General features: G+C 43.6%; 1 protein-coding gene across 7 annotated transcripts in view; it reads right to left on the bottom strand.

Annotated features, from left to right (window-relative positions):
• LDB2 (LIM domain binding 2) overlaps nucleotides 1–24,708 on the bottom strand; it is a 453,518-nt gene that overhangs the window by 260,085 nt on the left and 168,725 nt on the right. For all 7 annotated transcript variants that reach the window (XM_019963132.2, XM_019963130.2, XM_019963131.2 and 4 more), the window contains exon 2: nucleotides 23,986–24,088. In XM_019963132.2, coding sequence (XP_019818691.1) covers nucleotides 23,986–24,088 — 103 coding nt within the window. The remainder of the gene's footprint in view (nucleotides 1–23,985; nucleotides 24,089–24,708) is intronic.

The following is a 24,708-nucleotide window of genomic DNA, read 5'->3' on the forward strand; positions in this document are numbered from 1 at the left end:
GAGACATTACTTTGTCAACAAAGGTCCGTCTTGTCAAGGCTATGGTTTTTCCAGTGGTCATGTATGGATGTGAGAGTTGGACTATAAAGAAAGCTGAGAAGAAGAATTGATCCTTTTGAACTGTGGTGTTGGAGAAGACTCTTGAGAGTCCCTTGGACTGCAAGGAGATCCAACCAGTCCATTCTAAAGATCAGTCCTGGGTGTTCATTGGAAGGACTGATGTTGAAGCTGAAACTCCAATACTTTGGCCACCTGATGCGAAGAGCTGACTCATTGGAAAAGACCCTGATGCTGGGAAACATTGAAGGCAGGAGAAGAAGGGGGTGACAGAGGATGAGATGGTTGGGTGGCATCACCGACTCAATGGACGTGGCTTTGGATGGACTCTGGGAGTTGGTGATGGACAGGGAGGCCTGGCGTGCTGCGGTTCATGGGGTCGCAAAGAGTCGGACACGACTGGGCGACTGAACTGAACTGAACTAATGGTAAGTACAATAAAGTCAGAAAAAGACAAATACTGTATAACTTCATATATATAGAATCTAAAAGACAAAACAAACGAGCAAACAAAACAAAACAGAAATAGATTCACAGATACAGAGAACAAACGTGTGGTCACTAGATCCGGGCAGGAATGGGTGAAATAGGAGAAGGTGGTGAAAAGATATAAACGTCCAGTTATAAAATAAGTAAGTCACGGTGATGTAATGACGATGTCATATACAGCCTAAGGAGTATGATTAATAATATTGCTACAACTTTGTGTGGTGACAGATGGTTACTATCCTTAGCATGGTGATTTATTTGTAACATATATAGCTATTAATCCACCACGTTATACACCTGAAACATATATGCTCTGTTTTTTATGAATATACTATTGCATGCCAAGTATTCTTCAACAACAACAAAAATAAACAAAAAAACCTATTTTTCAATTAAGTTGATTGCATTTTATATCTGAATACAAATTTTCCTACCTTGAAACATTAAAATTAAAATGAACTGATGTGTTCATTACTTGGATTAAACGAGGAACATGAAATGAAAGATTCATGGGATAACACGGTTCAACACGTGTGATTAGTGGAAACAAAACGTTTAAAATGTTAAAGTTGGAATTGGAGACAGGAAAGGGCTGGCCGAGATTTCACGGTGCAGTCTCAATAAATATTTCTTGGTTTGGTCTCATGAGCACTAAACCGGGACAGCTAACATTTGAAAGAAATCAGCTTTGTTTTTGAGTCTCTAAAAAAGCAGTTTTCAGCGTTTCTTCTGCTGGCAGACACCCAACTGTTTAAATTCCTCTTTTGTTCTGTTGCCTTTGGTTATATTACCTCTTACACTGCCCTGAACAGGTCACTTGTGAGCCCTGGAGGCTTGGAGGTGTCTCGAGCGACGCGTACTCTGCTATCAGCCGCTTAGCTACATCGTGCATCCTTTGCTCCTTACCCACGGATCAGTCCCACCAGGGCTCCAGTAGTGTGAGTTGTTCTTTTGATTGTCCTTCCGTATCCTTTGCCCTTCCTGCTGCTCAAATCAGCACGCTAGGGACAGACTCCCGAGCTTTCAGCATCAGTCTGATTTTTGTCTCATGCTAATGCTGTGCTTGTCTAAAACCACTCAGGGACATCTCAGGCACCACCCCTCCTTGGGCTTGTCTCTGCCTTTGGAGAACTATATCCTGCAGGACATTTACTGATGTATACAAACAGGCATTTTTTCCTCTATAGAAAGATGTCATCATCTGTCCATCTGTCCTAGAGGCATATTTTCATTTATAGTTTGATGGACATTTCAGTCCTACTGATGACTTGGACTATCTCTTTAATGTTATCTCTGTGTTGTATTTATACTTAAAAAAAAAAAAAACCTTTTCTTTCTAATCCTAAATGTAACATTCTGTAACAAGTCTAAAATGCACAGCACATCTGAGAAATGCCCAGTTATGGAAGACTCTCCCTATCAGAAAGGGCTGGACCTCAATTCGGTCCTTTAAAAAACGCATCATGGGAATTCCCTGGCAGTCCAGAGGATAGGACTCTGCACTCTCACTGCTGTGGAGCTGGGTTCAATACCTGGTTGAGGAACTAGGATCCCACAAACCAGGCAGTATGGCCAAAAAAAGAGAGAGAGAAAAATAAAAGGAGTCCCATACGTAAAAAGGAAAAAGTATCAACTTCCTCAAATTATCAAGATCAAAAGCATACTTTGATAATTGATAGTAGACATAACCAAGTTTTTCAAATTCTATTTCAGTTCGGATTCATATACACAAAGTCATGGGACCTCTGTCCCCTCCAGGGAAAGTGAGTTCCACCTCTACTCTGAGACAGAACTTTTCACTTTGGAAAACTGGTTTTTTTTCTTTTTCAAGATCTTCCTTTTAGAGTCTGGTGGCTTGTCAGTGTGTTACTTTCATCACTAGTTCTAAAGTATTCATTTAACTAGTTCTGGTTTATATCCAACTAGTTCTGGTTTATGCACCCAACAAATACTATGCTGTGCTGTGCTTAGTTATTCAGCCGTGTTCCGCTCTTTGTGACCCCATGGACTTTAGCCTGCCAGCCTCCTCTGCCCATGGGGATTCTCCAGGCAAGAATACTGGAGTGGATTGCCACGCCCTCCTCCAGGGGATCTACCCAACCCAGGGATCAAACCCAGGTCTACCACACGGCAGGTGTATTCGTTATTGTCTAGCCACCAGGGAAGCCCAACAAATACTATTCTGCACGAACTGTGTCATCAGATGAAGCAGTGGGAAACGGTGATGAAAAGATAAAGCAGCCACAATCACCGTCTGAGGACGTCAGCAGTGAGCTTCTAGCCGAACCTTGTGTAACAGATGACTGAAGGCCACGTGATGGAGGAAAGGGCCACGTGGCACCAGCATGTACAGAAGGGGGCGATGGAGCCTCTGGAGGGAACTAGGGAGAGAGGCAGGCTCCGAGGGGAGAGCACTGGTACTCAGGCAGAGAAGACAAGAAACACATCCAAGCTGGTGAATTCTGTTGTTGTCCAGTCGCTCGCCCAGTCGTGTCCAGCTCTTTGCCACCCCATGGACTGCAGCACGCCAGACTTCCCTGTCCATCACCAACTCCCAGAGCTTGTTCAAACTCATGTCCATTGAGTTGGTGATGCCATCCAACCATCTCATCCTCTGTCATCCCCTTCTCCTCCCGCCTTCAATCTTTCCCAGCATCAGGGTCTTTTCCAGTGAGTTGGCTCTACCCATCAGGTAGCCAATGGAGATTCAGCTTCAACATCAGTCCTTCCAATGAATATTCAGGACTGATCTCCTTTAGGATGGACTGGTTGGATCTCCTTGCTGTCCAAGTGACTCTCAAGAGTCTTCTCCAACACTACAGCTCAAAACCATCAATTCTTTGGCACTCAGCCTTCCTGATGGTCCAACTCTCACATCCGTACATGACTACTGGAAAAATCATAACTTTGACTAGATAGAGCTTTGTTGGCAAAATGATGTACCTGCTGTTTGCCTGAGAGACACATGACAACTCTGTGTTCACTTTAATTTGTCTCTTCTCCCAAGAGATTGTATTCATCCTTTCTAACTTGCTCAGAGAGGTTTAATTTGATGTCACTCCTGCAGAGATTGGTTTCAGCCTCCGATATTGCTCTCACAGCATTCCAGATATTTTGCCGGCAGCACTTATCACAGTTGAAATTAATTCATAATGAGTGTTTCTTTGTTAGCTCTCTATACCTCGAGAATCTAAAGCCTAAACGATCTAGAATTGTCTTGGGTCTAGATTATAAACCTCATGAGGGCAGGAGCCCAGGCGGTCTCATTTACTGCATCTCCGGAGCAAAGCAGGAGGGGCACCAAGGAACAGGGTAACATTCTTAGTCAACAAGCACATGATGAATAAGTGCACTGATTGTCACATGTCACAGCCTTGGGTTCTTTTAGCTCCAGCTGGTGTCACCTATAGCCTACAGGATTAAACTTGCAGAAGAAATCACTTCTCCCAGGTCCTAAAGGGTCAGCAGAAGGAGGATTCAGAACCTTACAGACAAAGGACATGTGGCCAAAGTTTTTCCTTCTTGATGAGCCGGTGCATTAAGAAGCAAGGAATAGGGACTTCCCTGGCGGTCCAGTGGCTAAGACTCTGCCTTCCAATGCAGGGGGTTCGGGTTCAGTCCCTAGTCGGGGAACAAAAATCCTACAAGGATTATGGCCAACAAGCTAAAACATAAGACAGAAGTAATATTGTAACAAATTCAATAAAGACTGTAAAAAAAATAATCAGCAAAGGATAATAATGGAATCAGGTAGTTCTCATCACATTTTGTATAGGAAAGCTTCTGCCTGTAATGCAGGAGACCCAGGTTCGATCCCTGGGTCAGGAAGATCTCCTGGAGAAGGAAATGGCAACCCACTCTAGTATTCTTGCCTGGAAAATTCCATGGAAAGGGGAGCCTGGTGGGCTACTACCTGTGGGGTCGCTAATAGTCTTTAGCGCTAATATTAGGGGAGCCTAATAGTCTTTTAAAAACCACAGAGCAGTTCCTTAGAGCCAAGTCCCAGTTCATGTGGGCTTCCCAAGTGCCTTAGTGGTAAAGAATCCATCTGCCAAGCAGGAGAGAAAGGCTGGATCCCTGGGTCAGGAAGATCCCCGAGAGAAGGAAATAGCAACCCACTCCAGTATTCTTGTCTGTAAATCCCATGGAAAGGGGAGCCTGGTGGGCTACTACCTGTGGGGTCGCTAAAGGGTCGGACACGACTTAGTGGTTAAACACCACCACCCCTTACTTTGCCTGGGTCAGGATGTGATTCTTCTACTCTCTTCCTTCCTCACTGTCCTTGCTCGCCTTGACCTCTGTCCACATGAACTCTGCCCTCTGTTGCTGTCATGCCTCTCAAGCTCCATAGCAGGAAATCACCTCTCTTCTTGGGCTTCACCTGGCACTTAATACTTCCTTGATGATATTGGCCAGAAAGTGGTGTATCATAGCTATGAACTTGTCTCATTTCCCTGGTGGGCAGACTTCTAAGATAACCCTCAAGATTCTCACCCCCTTGGTGGGCACACCCTCCATTATCTTAGCCTCCCCACCCCCAGCCACTCTGTGTGTGAGTAGCACTTATGACAGTGATGAGATGTTGCTCCATGATTATGATACATGAGATCACAGGGGGATTGTGCAGAGGTTAATAAAGTCCTTAAACAGATTAAGTTATCAAGAAAGAGACTCTTTTTGGTGGGCCTGACCTATTCAAGTGAATCCCTCATGTCAGAAGGGAGAGAGTCTTCTGATGGTCTGAAAGACCAAGTCTCCATGTTGTGCAGGGGACACATTTAGGACCTCTGCTGCTGCTAAGTCACTTCAGTCATGTCCAACTCTGTACGACCCCATAGACGGCAGCCCACCAGGCTCCCCTGTCCCTGGGATTCTCCAGGCAAGAACACTGGAGTGGGTTGCCATTGCCTTCTCCGTAGGACCTCTAAATACTCTCTAATAACAGCCAGCAAGAATGGGGGAACTTCAGTCCTACAGCCACAAAAGAACTGAATTCAACCAATAGTCCTGAGTCTCATAAGGGGTCACAGTTCCAACTGACATCAGTTTCAACCCTATGAGACCCTGGGTAGAGGATCTGGTTAGCCAGTGCCTGGACTCCTGACCCTTAGAAAACGTGAAATAGCAAATGTGTATTTAAAGCTGCTGCTGCTAAGTTTGTGGTCATTTGATATGCTGCGGCAGAAAACGGAAACACCCGTTCGATAGATGATTTCTGCTTTTTGGCGCACCATTGAATTCAAAGAATTTAGGGACATTTTATATTGTACTTGGCTCTGAACTATTTTGAAGATGATCCAAAGAACAAAATTAAATTATACCTGGTCCCCATAAACCATGTTTATAAACCATGAAGAACTGTTAGCTGGACACTAAGTGGAATCTTGTGTTTTATAAAGAGTCGAGAGAAGTGAATTCGATCCTGGCTCTATCACCAAATAGCCAATTGCCTTGAATAAGTCCAAGCCAAGTCAACTTCTTGGTAGGTTATCTGTCAATATTAAAATAGCTACTTGTATTCATTGGAGGTGCTGAAGCTGAAGCTCCAATACTTTGGCCACCTGATGTGAAGACTAATTTAATTGGAAAAGACCCTGATGCTAGGAAAGATTGAAGGCAGGAGGAGAAGGGGACGACAGAGGACGAGATGGGCGGATAGCATCACTGACTCAATAGACATTGAGTTTGAGCAAGCTCCAGGAGCTGGTGATGGACAGGGAGGCCTGGCGTGCTGCAGTCCATGGGGTCGCAAAGAGTCAGACATGACGGGGTGACTGAACTGAACTGATACTGTTGGTAAAATCTCATGCATCAGGGGCTGCATGTATTCTATTTACAAATACCACCCCGCCATAGCCAGATATACTTTATGCTCATTTTATAGATGAAAATAGTGAGGTTCGGAGAGATTGGGTATAATAACCAAGGTTATGGGTTACTGCAGGATAAGGTCATAATTTGGAGGCTCTCTGTCTCACAGGTCTGGGCTATTAAAGTGAGGAGTTAATATAAGACCTTCTCCATTTGGGGCTTACCTGATAGCTCAGTTGGTAAAGAATCCACCTGCAATGCAGGAGATGCTAGTTCAATTCCTGGGTCAGGAACATCTGCTGGAGAAGGGATAGGCTACCCACTCCAGTATTTTTGGGCTCCCCTTGTGGCTCAACTGGTAAAGAATCTGCAATGTGGGAGACTTAGGTTCGATCCCTGGGTTGGAAAGGAAAGGCTACCCTCTCCAGTAGGGGCTTCCCTTGTGGCTCAGACAGTAAAGCATCTGCCTGCAATGCGGGAGACCCAGGTTTGATCCCTGGGTTGGAAAGATTCCCAGGAGAAGGAAATGGCAGCTCACTCCAGTACTCTTGCCTGGAAAATCCCATGGATTGAGGGACCTGGTAGGCTACAGTCCATGTGGTCACAAAGAGTCGGACACGACTGAGCTACCGAATGACTTCTCCACTTGGATCATTCTAGAGATACAGACATAACGTGATTTCCACAGACAAGGCCCCGGAAGACTCCTCCCCCACACCTATAAATCAGTCACATCTGAGTTCCTGGCAGTGCAAACGTGTCCAGGTTTGGACAGTGACACAAACCCAGTGCCCAGGCAGGGAGGCTGCGCAGATTTAAGGACCTGTTTACTGAGAACAACGGAAAGGAAGCCAAGCATGAACTTTCTGAGCTTCAAAGATATTCTCAGGGCCCATTTGGGAATAAGCATAAATCTTCAAATTTATCCAAAGTTTAGCAAATTCACAATGACAAATGTAACAGTTCCTCTAAATTGAAGTTCATCTCTTGGCAGTTTTGGAGGCTTGGAGAAAATGCCAGCAACACGGAGTTGGAAGGAAATAAATCTTTAGATTCCCTGAAAACATAGATAGTTATTATGGAAGACATATGGAGGATCCCATACTGTGCTGAAAAAGAAAATTTATAAATGTCAGCTTTGAGGCAGCAACGCTGGAAGGATTGAAGTGCTCCGCACTTAACTCTGATGGGCAAAATTATGCTGGGGGTATGTGTTCCCATGAAGAAAGAATTCTTCTTAACCTGTGCTGTTTCTGGGAGGAGCGATGAGGATAGAGAAGACTCCAGAATTCAGAGCAAGAGGTTAGTTTTTTTGTTTTTAAATCGAAACAAGTAACATTTAACAGATTTAATTTTCTTGGCCTCTAAAATCACTATAGATGGTGACTGCAGCCATGAAATTAAAAGACACTTCACCTTGGAAGAAAAGCTAGGATAAACCTAGACATTGTATTAAAAAGAAGAGACATCATTTTGCTGACAAAGGTCCATACAGTCAAAGCTATGGTTTTTCCAGTAGTCATGTTCGGATGTGATAGTTGGACCAAAAAGAAGCCTGAGCACTGAAGGATTGATGCTTTCAAACTGTGGTGTTGAAGAAGACTCTTGAAAGTCCCTTGGACAGCAAGGAGACCAAACCTGCCAATACTAAAGGAAATCAACCCTGAATACACATTGGAAGGACTGATGCTGAAGCTGACTCACTGGAAAAGACCCTGATGTTGGGAAAGATGGAGGGCAGGAGAAGTGGGCAACAGAGGATGAGATGGTTGGATAGTATCACCAACTCAATGGACATGAGTTTGAGCAAACTCTGGGAGATGGTGAAGGACAGGGGAGCCTGGCACGCTGCAGTCCATGGGATCACAAAGAATCGGACAAAACAGAGCGGTTGAACAACAGCAGCAGCAGCATTTAAAAATTCTCTACTATTTAAAAAAGATGCTGAGAAATGGGAAGAAAAATGGACCTCAATATAGACACTGACAGCAAGTGAGTTCAGTTCATCTCTACAGTACAAACGATCAGCATAACACCTTCTTCCGGGCTCATAGCAAGGATGGAATGAGGTACTACCATCCAATCCCACTCAGCAAATATGAGCCATGGTCCCCCTCTTCCTCCCTTACAGCCAGAGGCCCTGAGGGTGCAGAGGAGACCATGGTCCAGTCTTTTCCCTCCATGAGCTTTCAGATGCTCCTGATTTATGAAAAGCATTTATAAACTGCAAACCATGATCAGAATACTTGTCATTTGAACTCATCCACCAACCTAGGAGGTTACTGTTGGCCACATTTGAAAAACATCAAGGCAAGAATCCACGAAATCTCTCTCTCTCTCTTTCTTTTTTAGCAAATTAGAAGATCAGAGCTAGAATTACTTTGGCCTAAAAATTGGAATCTGTAACTGTCTTCTTTTTTAGGCAAAACCACAGTTAATATTGGAAGATCTTGATTTTTTTCCCTTTTCCAAAGGGAAAGAAGTAATAAATAAAACTGGAATGCAAAACCAGGGAAGGTAGGAAGAGAAATGGTCTCATACACATTTCTCCTTTCCCTGGGGATGGGTCTTCTCTTTGCTCCCTGGAGGTTCTGAGCAGGGATGGTGCCAATTAAACAGTGCCCAGTCGGACTTCTCAGGGGGCACAGTGTGTGTAATGAATTCTCCTGCCAATGCAGGAGATGCAAGAGATGTGGGTTGCATCCCTGGGTCAGGAAGATCCCTTGAAGTAGGAAATGGCAACCTGCTCCAGTATTCTTGCCTGGGAAATCCAATGGACAGAGGAACCCAGTGGGCTATAATCCATGGGGTCACAAAGAATTGGATGTTACAGCATGCATGAGTGTGCACACACACGCACACACACACACACACACACACACACACACACACGGTTGACAACAAAGCCCAGAGCTGAGACTAGAGAAAATACAGTTGGAAGTATCAGCTGTCAACAGATGCAATGGGACCTCAGGAAACAAATTATGAACATCTGCATCACCAACTCGATGGACATGAGTTTGAGTGAACTCCGGGAGCTGGTGATAGACAGGGAGGCCTGGTGTGCTGTGATTCATGGGGGTCGCAAAGAGTCGGACACGACTGAGCAACTGAACTGAACTGAAAAATGTGTGACTTCTCAGAACTTCTGTAACTAATGTCAATGAGGCAATGTTGAAGAGGAGTCTGGATTTAATAGATCTTTTAATATTTTCACAGCTGGGCCTGCTGGCATGGAGCTGGTGGGCCATTTTCTTAACTAAGGTATGGCGCTGGTCTGACATTAGTTTAACAAGGTAATTATCAAGTGAAGAATAGCAGCCGCACTGCTGTGAACCTGAATAATAACGCTCATAATTACTGATTTTGGGCCCATCTTTTAAAAAAATAATAGAGCACTATGTACTAAAGCATTTTATAGGAAATACATTCAGGTACAATGTCTAGAAGTATGGGGAAATATTAAAGATGTAATTAGCAGTTTATTTACATAATCAGTCAAACACCCTATATCATTTCTCTTATGGTCCTATTGAAAAGAAGCAAATAAGTGTGGGAACATTAAGTTAGGTCGGGAAGTTCCCTTGGAGAAGGAAAGGGCTACCCACTCCAGTATTCTTGCCTGGAGAATTCCAGGACAGAGGAGCCTGGGGGGTTACAGACCGTGGGGTTGCAAAGAGTCCGACACAACTGAGCAATTATCACTACCATGCAGGCAACCTGGAAAAAGTTGATAAGTATTATTATTTTAAAGCTTGAAAGTTGAAGTGTCCTAAATGCCTCAGTTGAAAACTGAGTAAGTGCTATTGGCTTTATCAAATGCTAGCTGTCCTTCACACGTATGATGTGACAAACATTTCCAAGGGAAGTGTTTCTTGGGCAAATACATCTCTCAGGTAACTAACTTTAATCTTTGGAATATATTCAAAGTTTTCATTAATTCTTAAACAACACACAAATAGCCTTTTATTGAGAAACATCTTAAGTGGTTGATTTTTATCTGGAATATGAGATCAACATGGAGATAGCATATATGTCTGTAAGGCAATATCCTCTCAAGCATTACTGACTAAGCTTCCTCATAATTTGATTTTAGAACTTCTGTCTTTCCATTGGTCCTCAGTAGAAGTAACCCATTCACACATAGCAAATGATGTGTTTTTCAAAGTTAAAAAAAAAAAAAGACAATCAAAATCCAAATCAGATTATTCAAAGGCAGGATTAAGTAAGACACATATATTTTTAGAAAAGTCTTTAAAAAAGTAATATAATGCTCTGATTGCTGTATATAATATGGGATTTTGTCTCATGAAAAGGGAGTGGTTTTATGACCAGGCTCCCAGGTGACCTTCTTCCTCCTTCTACAGATCTTCAGAATGATTATTAAAGTTGATTGCTGTCAATTTCAAGTCCTCCTGACTTATTGAAAACCCAAAGATAATGCTGCATGAGGGAAGTTCTCATCAAAGAATACATTAAAGGCAGCACCAACTGGGAAAGGACCAACTTAATAAAAATAAATAAGCACATTATAATGGTTATGCGAAGCGAATTCTCTTGCAATGAATAATAAAAGCAAAATACAAGTAGGCACTAAGTTCTGTAAGCTCCCGAATTTAAATATTCCAAAACAACCACCTTGATTAAACAGTAAATAATGAAACACACCCCAATGGGTGATTTTGTCTTGGAACCTCTATATTCTTAATAAAATACACATGAACATTGTTTAATACAGTTGTAGGAGAATGCTAATTTAACCTGATTTCAACAAATGTTTATTTTATCCCATTTGCATAAATAAGGTGCCCTCACAACCTGCAAGGATAACATAATAGTGAAGATGAAACTATACACTGGTTTGTGGGGGAGGGTGCTTCAAGTCAGCTGATGTCACTAAATAAGAGCTTCACAAACCAGTATAGTACCAAGGAAATACCACGTACATTCCAGCTTAACACTGAGTTTTCAAAATGTTTTATGTTGAAAATAATATCAATGCGACGTTTAGATGTAGAATCTAAAAATGTGATGGTGAGCATTAAGAAGAACAAGTTTATAGGGCTTCCCTCTGGTGCAGTGGTTACGAATCTACCTTGCAATGCAGAGAACACTGGTCCGGCCCCTGGTCTGGGAAGATCCCACATGCTATGGAGCAACCAAGCCCACGTGCCACAACCAGAGAAATGCCCTCGTGCAACAGTGAAGACCCAGTAGCCATACATTCATTCATTAATTTCTTTTTAAAGAACAGGTTAATAGACAGAGGCGTATGGCAGCAATAAGAAAAAAGTCCAGCTAAGATCCGCCAATAGTCAAATCCTAGAAGCAACAGCTCACTAGACTTTCAGCTCCTCCCAGACAAGAACTTTTGCTCATCCATCTTCTTATCACAAAGGCACAGGTAGATGACACCTGGAAAGTCCTTGAGAAAAGTTAAATAAATAGGTATTTCAACTGCAACTGTGTCCAGAAAGATGCATTGAATAAGGAGATTTAGGTACGGTTGTTGAGGGCTACTTATTCTATGAAATTTGATGACGCAATCGGACTTACCAGGAAGGCTGGCAGACTGTGTACTGAAATACTCCACTAACCTATGGCCCGAAGCATTAAAGCAAAAGAAAAAAAGCAATTGATCCTAGTATTGTCAGATCAGATCAGATCAAATCAGTCGCTCAGTTGTGTCCGACTCTTTGCGAGTATTGTATTAATATCTAACCAACCTACAACCTAGTATTGTAGGTTGTTTAGATACTTTTTTAATTAATTTTTATTGGAGTGTAGTTATAATGTTGCATTAGTTTCTGCTTACAGCAAAGTGAATCAGCTACGCTGATACATATGTCCCTCTTTTCTGGATTTCCTTTCCATATAGGTCACCGTAGAGCACTGAGCAGGATTCCCTAAGCTATATTCTCATTAGTTATTTATTTCATACATAGTATCAGTTGTGTGTACATGGAAATCCCAATCTTCCAGTTCATCCCAGGCCCCCTTTCCCCCTGCTGGTATCCGTTATGTCTACTCTCTACATCTGTGTCTCTATTTCTCTTTTGCAAATAAGATCATCTACACCATTGTTTTGGATTCCACACACATGTGTTATTATATGATATTTGTTTTTCTCATTCTGACTTCTTTCACTCTGTAGGACCGTCTCTAGGTCCATCCTGATGTCTGCACATGGCACAGTCAGGTCCCTTTATGTGGCTGCGTAATATCCCACTGGGTATATGTACCACACCTTTTTTATGGGTAGATATGATTTTCATTTGTTGTTTAAAATGTTAAGTCTAAGTCTCAGATCTGTTTATGGACAAACTTCCAAATTGCTCTGTGACTTTTCTGTTACTCTACAATACAAAATGAGTCACTACAGCTAGAGATTTTGATTGTAGAAATGTATTAAAACATGAGAAAAATTGTATGTACAGTTAACGTGCCTGTGGGTTAAATAATCAGTTCCCATGGACCATATTGATACTATTTATGGACTTTCTGGTGGCTCAGCAGTAAAAAATTCGACTGCAATGCAGGAGCCCATGGGTTTGATCCCTGAGTTAGGTAGGTACCCTGGAGAAGGAAATGGCAACCCACTCCAGTATTCTTGCCTGGGAAATCCCAGGGACAGAGGAGCCTGGCAAGCTATAGTCCATGGGATTGCAAAGAATCAGACACAACTGAGCAACTGAGCAGGCACACACCCTTGCTCTATCATCTGTCTAATCCACAAACACTTACTGAAAACTTAATCTTTGCAAGGTATCCTGGTAGCGTGTTTTCTGTCATGGCTTCAAAGAACCAAAGGTTTTAGAAGGTTGGAAAGACCCCTTTACCAATTTGAGTCTTTTTCTCCTGGAAGCAGATTTGATTACCTTCTTCTTTATGCCCCAAGGACTTTGTTAGCCTTAGGCTTTCACTGTGGGGATATTATTGCACTGGAGTTAGTTGCTTATCTCCATCTTCCGTGTTAAACTGTAAGCTCCTTTCAGGCAGGTGACAGTTCTCACTCCTGTGTGCTCAGTACCTGCCCAAGTGCAGCATAGTCAACTGTGGAAGGTCTGCAATATGGACTTTGGATTCAAAATCAAGCAGGCTTTAGCCTGCTGCCCCCTCTCCCTCCCCACCACCCTACACCACGCCCCCGCTGCTGAGGTGTTTTATTCTTTAGGTAAGACTCATGAGAACAGTTGCTGAATGTAAGCAAAGGCAAGACTCTTGTGCCTAACAGGGCCAAGTAACACTCTTAGAGATTTTCCCATATAATGTATAGTGTTCACACTCCATTGGAACTGCTCTGGAATTGTCTAGATTTCATATTTGAGCATGAACTGGGGTCCTTTGGTAGGGCTGCCAGCTTTAAGAAAGAAAGACAAGGGGCATCTAGTTAACTCAGATTGTTAGATAAACAACAAGCGATTTTGTAGTATTAATTATGTCCCATTATTGCATTTGTATACTTTAGATTTTATCTAATGACACTACCTTCAAGATGAAGAGTAAATTGGATGTGGAGAGGGCCACATAAGATGTTTCTTAATAGTTTTTTATTGAGTAGAACATTTATCTTCTCCAGCTCCTGACAATAAATGCCGGTAGCATCACCTATCACTGTGATAGTGAAAAGTTGGCTACATTCATCCTGTTACCCACCATGAGGTAGTGCCATATTGGTTTTAGAACCATAGGGAAGCAAATGAGAGTGGGAATATACCCATGAAACCAAGAGTCAAGAAATGTACGTACCAGTACTCCATAGATATCAGTCACACAGTCTCAAAAGTGAGACATCCTTGTCCATTTCTTGGCTAGAACCTCCTTTAGACTTCTCAACCAAGCTCTTGAGAATAGTTATAAGTCTGACTTGCTTAAGCTGTATAATATTGACAATGGATTTTGGCCCCATGAGAAAAGATCCAACACTCCTCCCAGATTTCCTAACTGCTTGACTTATAAAGGGAAAATAAAGTCACCAAACCCCAAAGGTCAATTATAAACATGAGGATAATTATGCTTTCAACTTAAATAGCACTTTATGTAACACATTTTTCTGCCCATTATGTCATTTGATTGTTAGTGTGGGATTTATTAGCAGATGAGTGAATGGGAGATATGCTGAATCTATTGCTATAACCAATTTTCATTTCTTGATATCATCAATTTGAAACCACAGATGAGAAAAGATTCAGGCTCATCTTTCCCTTCAGAAGTCTGTTTGTTCCTTTATCAGTTGTAGGCTTTCTCTGAGGTCTTTTTTTAAAATATATAACTAATCCTAGATTTTGCATTAACATTGCGAGAATATTTTCTCTTTGTGCTACTTAGCAGATTGTGTTAATCTAAGGCAAGAGTTTTTCATTAAATGAAATTAAAAGTCAATGAAAAAAATAGTGATGAACTGCCTTCCTCTCAAGACTATCTACCCCACGATGACAACGCCTGGTGAAAGCAGGAATTCAGTGCATTCTGAATGCATGAATCAATGAATGAGTGAAGAGAAAAATGAACTTAAATGAATGCCTGCTTAAGTAAATGAACTTAATTTACTCCAAATCTTGCCAGCCAATAAAGACTTCTGTTGAAAAGGATAACTCACTAGAATTACAATTTCAAATACTAGACCTTTCCAGAAACCCTATAGTGCAGCTCCATCAGAGAATAGCATTTTCTTGAGTTACCTGAGGCAAAGACAATGATGTCATTATGTAATGGAAGTGCCACAAGCATCCAGTAACTAACCATCAGGCACCATTCTGAAGAAGTGCATTCCTTCCTCTCCGATTAATTTTTGAATGCAATCGCAGTTCCCTTCCTTTCGTCTGGTCCTCAGCAAACAAGATATAGAACCCCAAAGTGCCTAGGACAGAGGATGGCACTCCTTGGTCTCGGAGCAAAATAAGGAGTGGAAACGTCACCTTCTGTTGGACAAGTGTCATCATTGTAATAGTTTGGCATTTGTTTATTTAAGTCATCATCTTCCATTAGTATGAATTTTCTCCCAGTTAGTCATTAAATTCTCAAGGTTTCCCTATGGCAGACAAATTTGATCAAGCTTTGCCCAGAGCCAGAGATTTTCCTACTGTGTGTTAAATGATGAAAAGAATAAAGGGAAGTATCCTTTATATGTATGTCAAAGTGAAAGTGAAAGTTGCCCAGTCGTGTCCAACTTTTTGCAATCCCATGGACTATACAGTCTGTGGAATTCTCCAGGCCAGGATACTCAAGTGGGTAGGCGTTCCCTTCTCCAGGGAATCTTCCCAACCCAGGAATTGAACTGGGGTCTCCTGCATTGCAGGCAGATTCTTTACCAGCTGAGCTGCCAGGGAAGTAGTATTAATGCCAAGTGACTGGCATATCATAGGTTCAACTCATTCTCTTATTCATCCATCCATTCATTTATCCAAGCAATAAACATTTGCTGTGCGTTTTTCATGGACAGCACTAAGCTAAGGTATCTGTTCAGTTCGGTTCAGTTCAGTCATTCAGCCGTGTCCGACTCTTTTCGACCCCATGAACTGCAGCACGCCAGGCCCCCCTGTCCATCACCGGGGAGATCACCAGGGAGAAGTGATTGAAGATTAAGGTGTGTGTTATTTAACCTTATTTAATCCCTGGTGGCTCAGTTGGTAAACAATCTGCCTGCAGTGCAGGAGGCCTTGGTTCAATTCCCGTGTTGGGAAGATCCTCTGGAGAAGGGATAGGCTACCCACTCCAGTATTCTTGGGCTTCCCTTATACCTCAGCAGGTAAAGAATCCACCTGCAATGTGGGAGACATAGTTCCATCCCTGGGTTGGGAAGATCCCCTGGGGAAGGGATAGGCTACCCATTCCAGTATTCTGGCCTGGAGAATTCCATGGACTGTATAGTCTATGGGGTTGCAAAGAGTTGGCCATGACTGAGCAATTCTCACTTTCATCTCACTTTAAACCTTCACAAGTATCTTATGATGTTGGCATTCTGATCACCTTGATGTTATGTATAAAGAAACTGAGGGTCATTACCTCACACACCTAATTTCACACAGCTCTGGTGGAGCAGAGGCTAAAAAGGACCCAGAATCAGGGATTTTGAACTCTACCTCCTTAAATGGAAAAAAAAAAAAAAAGAAAAGGAATGAAGAATTTTCAGAAAAACAAAATTACTTCACAGAGGAAGAACCCCTGGACTAATTGGCGTATGCCTCTCGAGGAAGCTACGGGTCTCTAAATGCTAGCTACACAATCCTATGACAAATTTTGTTTTCTTGGGTTCCCAAATCATTGCAGATGGTGACTGCAGCCACGAAATTAAAAGATGCTTGCTCCTTGGAAGAAAAGTGTGACAAACCTAGACAGTGTGTTAAAAAGCAGAGATGTCACTTTGCTGACAAATCTCCATATAGTCAAAGCTATGGTGTTTCCGGTAGTCATGTATGGATGTGAGAGTTGGACCATAAAGAAGGCTGAGCACAGAAGAATTGATGCTTTCAAATTGTGGTGTTGGAGAAGACTCTTGAGAGTTCCTTGGACAGCCAGGAGATCAAATTAGTCAGTCCTAAAGGAAATCAACCCTGAATATTCACTGGAAGGACTGATGCTGAAGCTGAAGCTCCAATAGTTTGGCCACCTGATGCAAAGAGTTGACTCCTTGGAAAAGACCCTGCTGCTGGGAAAGATTGAGGGCAGGAAGAGAAGCGGGGTGACAGAGGATGAGATGGAATACATAGAATCTAGAAAAACGGTATTGATGAACCTATTCGCAGGGAAGGCATGGAGACACAGATGTAGAGAATGGACTTGTGGACACAGCGCGGGAGGGAGAGCGTGGGACAGACAGACAATGTACGCTCTGGGGTAAGACGGAAGCTAGTAAGAAACTGCTGTGCAATGCAGGGAGCCCGATCTTGCACTTTCTGATGACCTGGAGGGATGGGATGGGGAGAGAGGAGGGAGGTTGGGGAGGGAGGCGATGTGTGTATGATTATGGCTGATTCACACCGTTGTATGGCAGAAGCCAACACAACGTTGTAAAAATTTTTTTTAAATAAAATATTCTTTAGTTGAAGAATAAAAACAAGAAAGAAAATATATAGGTGTACTACTAAAAAAACATACTCATGTTCATATCCTAATAGTTATTAAGTGTTGTGTCAAAATGCTAATTCAAGGAATCATTTTCCCAGAAACATATTTTTAATCATGTAAGGTGATATTGCAGGGAGAAAAAGAAAGCGGGGGGAAATGTTTTCAGAATTCCGATATAGCAAGCACAATAAAAACACAGCTGGACAAGGTGAACCAATATGAACCAGGGGAAAAAAATATAGCAACCAGAGATAGGCAAGCTACTCGGGCCTTATAGAATTTCTCTACCTTAAGGGCACACATCCAAATGCACCTCACATAAAAGCACATATTACAAGACAAAACTGAAGAACTGCATCAATATTGCCATCAGAATTTTCAGAATAAAAGGGAAACAGGAAAAAAAATGTAAATGAGAGGTAAGATGTGTAGAAACTGCTCCAGAGAGGGGCCGATGTGCAGGTCTTCAAACATCTAGTGGGATCTGACGACTAAGGAAAGAGCACGGAGAGTGATGGCATGTCCCCGAACAACTTTCTGCTTTTGGACGGTGAAATAAACCCAGAAGCCACAGAGGAAACAAAACAGTCTTCGGCTCATGTGACTGTAAAGGTGTGCGGTCCTGCCAGAAACTTTACTCTGGAAGGAACGTGGGACTCAGCATAACATGAGTTGTGAGACGGCAAATTACTGGGACCCGTCACCCTCAAATTACAAACCATATTTAAAGGATTAGCGATGACTGTGTTATCTGAGTTGCCCTCGATCTCAATCTAGAGGCCGAGGTACGCTCATTGGAATTCAATTGAAAAACAACAGCTGTTTATGGAGCTGTTTTCTGTGTGCTGGAAACTCTGCTAAGAAATTTACATGCGTCATCTCGTCAAACCCTCGCTTTGCAAAGGAGGCCGCTGATGCTTCAAAAGTGACTGGGACCAAATCACACAGGTAGTAAAAGACAGGGTGGCTCAGTGGTAAAGAATCCGCCTGCCAACGCAGGAGACGCCGGGGACGTGGGTTTGATCCCTGTATTGGTAAGATTCCTCTGGAAAAGGAAATGACAACCCACTTCAGTATTCTCGCCTGGGAAATTCCATGGACAAGGGAGCCTGGCAGGCTGCAGTCCATGGGGTCCCAAAGAGTCAGACATGACAGAGCATACATGCATGATCTCTGTCCAAATGAGTTGAAGCTGGGATCAAGTAGTTTGATAGTAATCAAGTAAAAGACAAAGGTGGGTCTGAATCCAGGTATCAGACCAAGAACTCCTGCCTGAACCACGCTGCTGCTGCTGCTAAGTCGCTTCAGTCGCGTCCGACTCTGTGCAACCCCATAGACGGCAGCCCACCAGGCTCCCCCGTCCCTGGGATTCTCCAGGCAAGAACACTGGAGTGGGTTGCCATTTCCTTCTCCACCTGAACCACGCACCTCTCCCTAAAAATAATGAGGGAGATAAATCTTTTTTTAATAAAACTGGGGGCCAATGAGAAGTGCCCCCAGATAAGATGGCATTTTAGTATTTGTATCAGCCCTCCCCACCAAATTTCCAGAACAAGGCCAACCTGGACATAGTGTAGAGTTTGGAGTCTTCAGCCCCAAAGCCCAGAGCCCACACACACTCAATCACTCTTCACTTCCTCTCCCACTTCACTCACCAGTGATGACTGTGGGTTTTCTGCAGTGGAAAGCCTGGGAGGAGGTGGTCACTTCAATGCTGCATTTCAGCAGGAATTGCCCAGCAAAGCTGTCTGTGGGCTCCCTGCTGCCCAGCAAGCTCTAGGTACTTGACAAGGACTTGACCACGGCAAGCCTCTCCAATGCACAGAAGCTGCACTGACGCCCAAGCTGTGTGTTGTTATCAGTAATAATAGTGGGGACTTCCCTAGCAGTCCAGTGATTAAGAATCCGCCTTCCAGTGCAGGGGACATGGGTTTGATCCCTGGTCTGGGAACTACGACCCCACATGTCACAGGGCAACTAGGCCCACCAGCTACAACTACTGAGCCATCCCCCTCCAGAGCTCAGGCGCCACATGTAGAGAAGCCCGCACGCCACAGTGAAAGATTCGGCATGTCGCAATTAAGACCTGATGCACCCAAAGAAATAAAAAGTGAAAGTGTTAGTGGCTCAGTCATGTCTGACTCTTTGCGACCCCAAGGACTGTAGCCCACCAGGCTCCTCTGTCCACGGAATGCTCCAGGCAAGAAAACTGGCGTGGGTAAGCAATTCCTTCTCTAGGGGATCTTCCCAACCCAGGGATGGAACCCAGGTATCCTGCAATGCAGGCAGACTTTCTACCCTTTGAGCCACAGATGAAGCCCTAAATAAATAAATAAATATTAAAAAGAATACGAGAGCTGACTGCTACATTGTTCAAACGCTCCAAGGGTCTCTGATCATCTTATCTCCTTTAATTTTTACCATAAACCAGTGATGGTAGTATTGAGTCCATTTGAGGAAATAGAGGTTCTCTTTAATAATCAAGGCATAAGTTAAGACCCAAGAATGTTCACATTGAATCCTTGTGTGCTTTCTATTGTTGAATATATCCAATGGCCTCCCAGCCTCTCCACTGTCTCCATGGAACACAGGAGAACTTTCTCCATGCATCTCTCCCAGCAGAGAACCCTTTCCTGAATGAACTGGCAATCACGTATTTCCTATAGATGAAGAATACAGCCATCGTGGCCCTGGACGTTAGCCTAGGTCTCTTTAGGGGGTTAACCAGTGTCTTCACCAAAAGTGTCTGTGCTGGTCACCAGGAGCTGGGGAGACTGTGCCCACAGTTCTGCTCTGTGCCCAGAAAAGGTGCAGAGGAAAACTGACCCTTGCTTGATGCTGACAGTGAGCAGGCAACCTAAGAATGGTCACTTCCATACAAGATGGAGGAGAAAATCACGCAGCACCTTAAAATTGCAAAACGAGCGTGCAGAGGGCTCTGCCATCCCCTTCCTCTTCTCACTTGTCTTCTCCGTCAAATAAGACACATTATTATTTGCGACTGGTGTTTTCAGAAATGTGTGAATTGACACACATTTCTTCCCCCTTGGCAGTGGGAGATGAAAGGGTAGGATGGGATGGGGTAGGGTGCCCTGACTCTGACTTTGGAGGTGGTCAGCCTGAGGCCTCGCAACTCACCAGCTGGGGCTCTGGGGGCGGAGGAAGGGTCCACTTCTGGAAAAGGCACTCTTCAGCTCTCCTGATCTTTAACTTGGACTTGCTGACCAGGAAGGAATCTCTTCCGCCTGGCCCTCTTCCCCATTCGAGAGTCCACCACACCCAAAGAGAAACCACCTCCCTGGACTGTGGGTTTCTCCAGCTGCTGGGAAGATACCTTCAGGATGGCTCCCGAGGCAGCGGCAGGCACATAACCTTAGGCGCTGCACAGCCCGATGGCAGACCTTTTCCAGCAACTCTGTTCCTCTGGGTCCTCTCCTCATCAACTACACACCAGCCTTCTAGGAAGACAGCAGCAGTCTCCATCGGCAGTTCCGATCATACCCGATCTGAGGAGGGAGGCCACTCCCATCAGGAGAGTAGGGACCCGGGTGGATGGAGCAACAGGGACTTTCTAAAAGGCAGAGCAAATGGATTTGGCCGGCAGGCCAGTGGTTAGGACTCCTCAGTTCCAATGCAGGAGACAGGGTTTTAATCCCTGGTCAGAGAACTAAGATCCTGGATGCCACACAGCCAAAATATAAATAATAAATGGAAGAGTAGTGTATCTTCCCAAACATAATTACTTCCTGAATTATTATATGATTAGGTTTCCCCCTCCCAATGCAGTTCAGTTCAGTTGTTCAGTCGTGACCGACTTTGAGACCCCATGGACTGCAACACACCAGGCTGTCCATCACCAACTCCCAGAGCTTGCTCAAACTCATATCCATCCAGTCGGTGATGCCACCCAACCATCTCATCCCCGTTCCAACCGTGCAACTTAAAATAGATCCAACCACACCCTAGAACTTATTTGAAAACCAAGCAGAGCACGTTGGTTTGAGTTCTCCCCATTTAAAGAAGTGCAAAGAATTTTCCCCCAAAATGTCCATTCATAGAGTCATTCAATGAGTATTTATGGGGCACCTGTCTTGTGCCAGTTTCTGTATTAACTTGATAATTCAGCAATAAATAAAACAAAGCCCTGGTGCACAGAGAGATAACATTCTAATACAGGATGACAGGCAACAAATAAACAAGTAGCACATATTACAGGATTTACGGTAGCTTTGAGACACGATCTATTTGAGCTGAGAGACCCTCTGAAAACACAGAGATAGGGAGGGAGAAGGAAAAGTTTTTTTCTAGTAAGGGTTAAGTAAACCTCACCTGGAATATTTCTTGGTACTTAGAATGAAAGTAATTTGCAGAAATGTCTTACATATATAAATGTAATAGCCAAGTCCTACTTTCTCCCTCAGAAATACACAGCTCTCAGCTCCCTGCAAGGTGTCAAGAAAAGGCTGCAGCCCCCAGCACGGGGCCAGCGTGCGTTTTCCCTGCCCAGCCGGCACAGTGTGCCTGGACCGCCAACGGGTTAAGGTAGCCTCAAGATGCTCGGAGCGCTGCATAAACAGCGCGTGTCAGACGTTCCAAACATCCTTCATCTTCCCTATCTCCCGGTCCTCGGCTGTCAATCAGCTGTCACTAGCCCGCACATCAGCAAGCGTGCGCACATCACCCGACTGTCAGCAAAGCAGCTGATGAGACTCGGCTCCAGACTGTCAATCATCTTTGTTTCTCTCTGCCGCTCGGGAAATATTTTGGCTCAGAGGAACAAAGAAGCCTGGGCAACAATGGTTCGTTGTCAGGCAGGCACTCCTGTACGTGAATATAAGATCTTCAAAGAGCCCTGATCATGCCTCACTGCCCGCCTCGCCCCCTGCCCTCCCCGCACCAAATGATGTTGGGGTCAGGAGTGGACAGATGGAAGATTGAGAATCTGTTTTATTAGTAATTCTAGTTCCCCGAGCAGACCCTGATGGATTCACACACACACAAATAAGCACAGGAACATGAAACAATGATAACTTGAAGTTATCTGAGCTTATGCCTCAGAAAAAAAATAAGGCTCGGAGGATGGATGACTGCTTGGTTCGCAATTATTCATCATTGATCAGGCAGGCTGAGAGAGAGAGTAACTGTTAGATTGCTGAGTTCATTCATCTCCCAGGGAATTCTGAGATAGTAGCTTCGACTCTCCCACTCTCTGGGGTGTGAGGAGGTTGGGAGCACCCACGCTCAGAAAAGCCAGGGAACTCATTAGGACCCCGGTGAGGTGGGTCTGCTGGTGCTTGCAACAGGCGTCCTTATGTCGAATGTAAAGACATTCTGGAGCAGCCCCTTGTCTGGCAGAGAAGCTGCCCCTCTCATACAAAACACGTATTGAACATGTCCCCTACCTCTAAAAGCCTGCAATATACAAATCTAAAGAGATGCTCCTGGCTCTGAACTTCCGTCGAGCAAGCTGTCCTGCTCCCCACCAGTTTGCCACTTTTGCAAAATCACCATGCATGTATTGGCATAATTAATCAACTCATCTTGCAATAGATCCAAATACTAAGTTATCTGAAGCCCTGTAGCATCAAGAAAAAAAAAAACACTTATTGTACGCTAATTGCTTTGCAATACATTTAGAAGCCATCAGATCTTTTCATGGTGTTTATCAAGACTGCTATTACCTATCAATTACCCAATGCTCTGAACCGACCCGTTTGTACATACTGTGACCGCTCCCATTATCAGCTCTGTATTTGTGACATTTGGGATGCTTTACCCTCTGACAGACAGATCCTTTCCTACTGCGCAATGCTGATTTCTGAAAACGCATCTCTCCTGATCTAACTGGACATTAATTGCTTTTGTGCTGATGTATCTATGCCTCTCAGTCTCCCAGCATAACTAGCAAATCTCATCTCTGACAAGTTGGTTGAACCTAATCAGGACAGATCAGCTGTTACCCAAGGTGCCACGGGCTGTAATTTGTGGTTCTTTACAGAGTTATCACTCTCTGGGAAGACAAAGAACTATAAATTCTGTCAACAGGAATCCCAAAGTGTGTGTTCCAAGCAGCTGTGGGCTCCCCCGCCCACAAGAAAACATAGCACTTGTCAAATAAATACTTGAGATAATTGATAAGAGGGGATTAGAAGGATGTGGCTGATACCGTGACTGTAAGACTTTTTTTTTTTTTTTAAGGAAACTTCAGTAGCAAAACGGTGCATGTGAAGTATGAGTTGTCAAGGATAAAGAAGGTTTGCAGGGAAGTGAGGGGTGACAACTGTCCACAATTCAGCTCCCACCAGTCATTGGGGAACTTAGTTCACATCTGCCTTGCTCTCAAAACAGGCAAATGCCTAGACATCCTAAGTTGCAAAGGAAACAGCGCGCCGCCTCTGAGTCAGGCTGCTGCCCTGTGACAATGCCTTGATCAGAGGCAGGAGGGCAGGGAACACTGTCAGCCTGTCAGCAGCATTCTATTCTCTGAAGACCCCTGTGGTTTTCTTTCAGGCGCAGGGAAAAAAAAAAGGAAATATTAGAGAAAATAAACTGCTTTCTTACTGTATCGCTTTGGTCCATCTTCCAAACAAAATGAAAGGGTTAATGTGGCATCATCTTCAAAAAACTCGGTGGCAAACGCGTCCCACCAGAGGTTGTCGCTGTCCTGCAAAGAGACAGATCATTTATTTAGCAGGCAAGAGCGGAAAATAGCTCAGAGAGGAGCTGAGAAAGGGAAAAAGGCCAAAAAACCCAGTCACCGGTGGCTTGGATCTCAGCATATGTGTGTGGGTGTTCTGGAAGGAGTGTGGGCGGGTGTGTGGTCACTCTTCAAATTAATTGCCTCAAATGGGGATGGAATTCCAATCCAATAAACAAGCTAATGCAAAGTGAATGAAAATTAATTCTGGGGGACATATTTGGGGAGATTTAATAAACGTATTTTGGAATACTGTGACAGTTTTTAAGAAAAGGGTTTGCATTTAATGTAAAATGTACTCAGCCTTTTTTCTCTTTCTTTCACTTTGCTCTTTTAAGAGCCAGACTTTACAAACAGAAACCACAATATTACAACAGGTTAAGGAGACTACATTTTTTAAAGATAATTTATTTAAAGAAAAAGAAAAGATTGTGTGTGGCTTGTGGCATTCCTCCATGTAAATATCCCTATGAAAGACACAGGTATTGCTACCTGGATTTATGTAGAAAGATGAGTTTGTGCACAAGCAAACATCACATACATGAGGACTATTCTCGAGGATTGGTTTAAGATGACAGGCAATCACT

This window comes from Bos indicus, chromosome 6 (assembly GCF_029378745.1).
Source record: "Bos indicus isolate NIAB-ARS_2022 breed Sahiwal x Tharparkar chromosome 6, NIAB-ARS_B.indTharparkar_mat_pri_1.0, whole genome shotgun sequence".
In the NCBI taxonomy this organism is placed as follows: Eukaryota; Metazoa; Chordata; class Mammalia; order Artiodactyla; family Bovidae; genus Bos; species Bos indicus.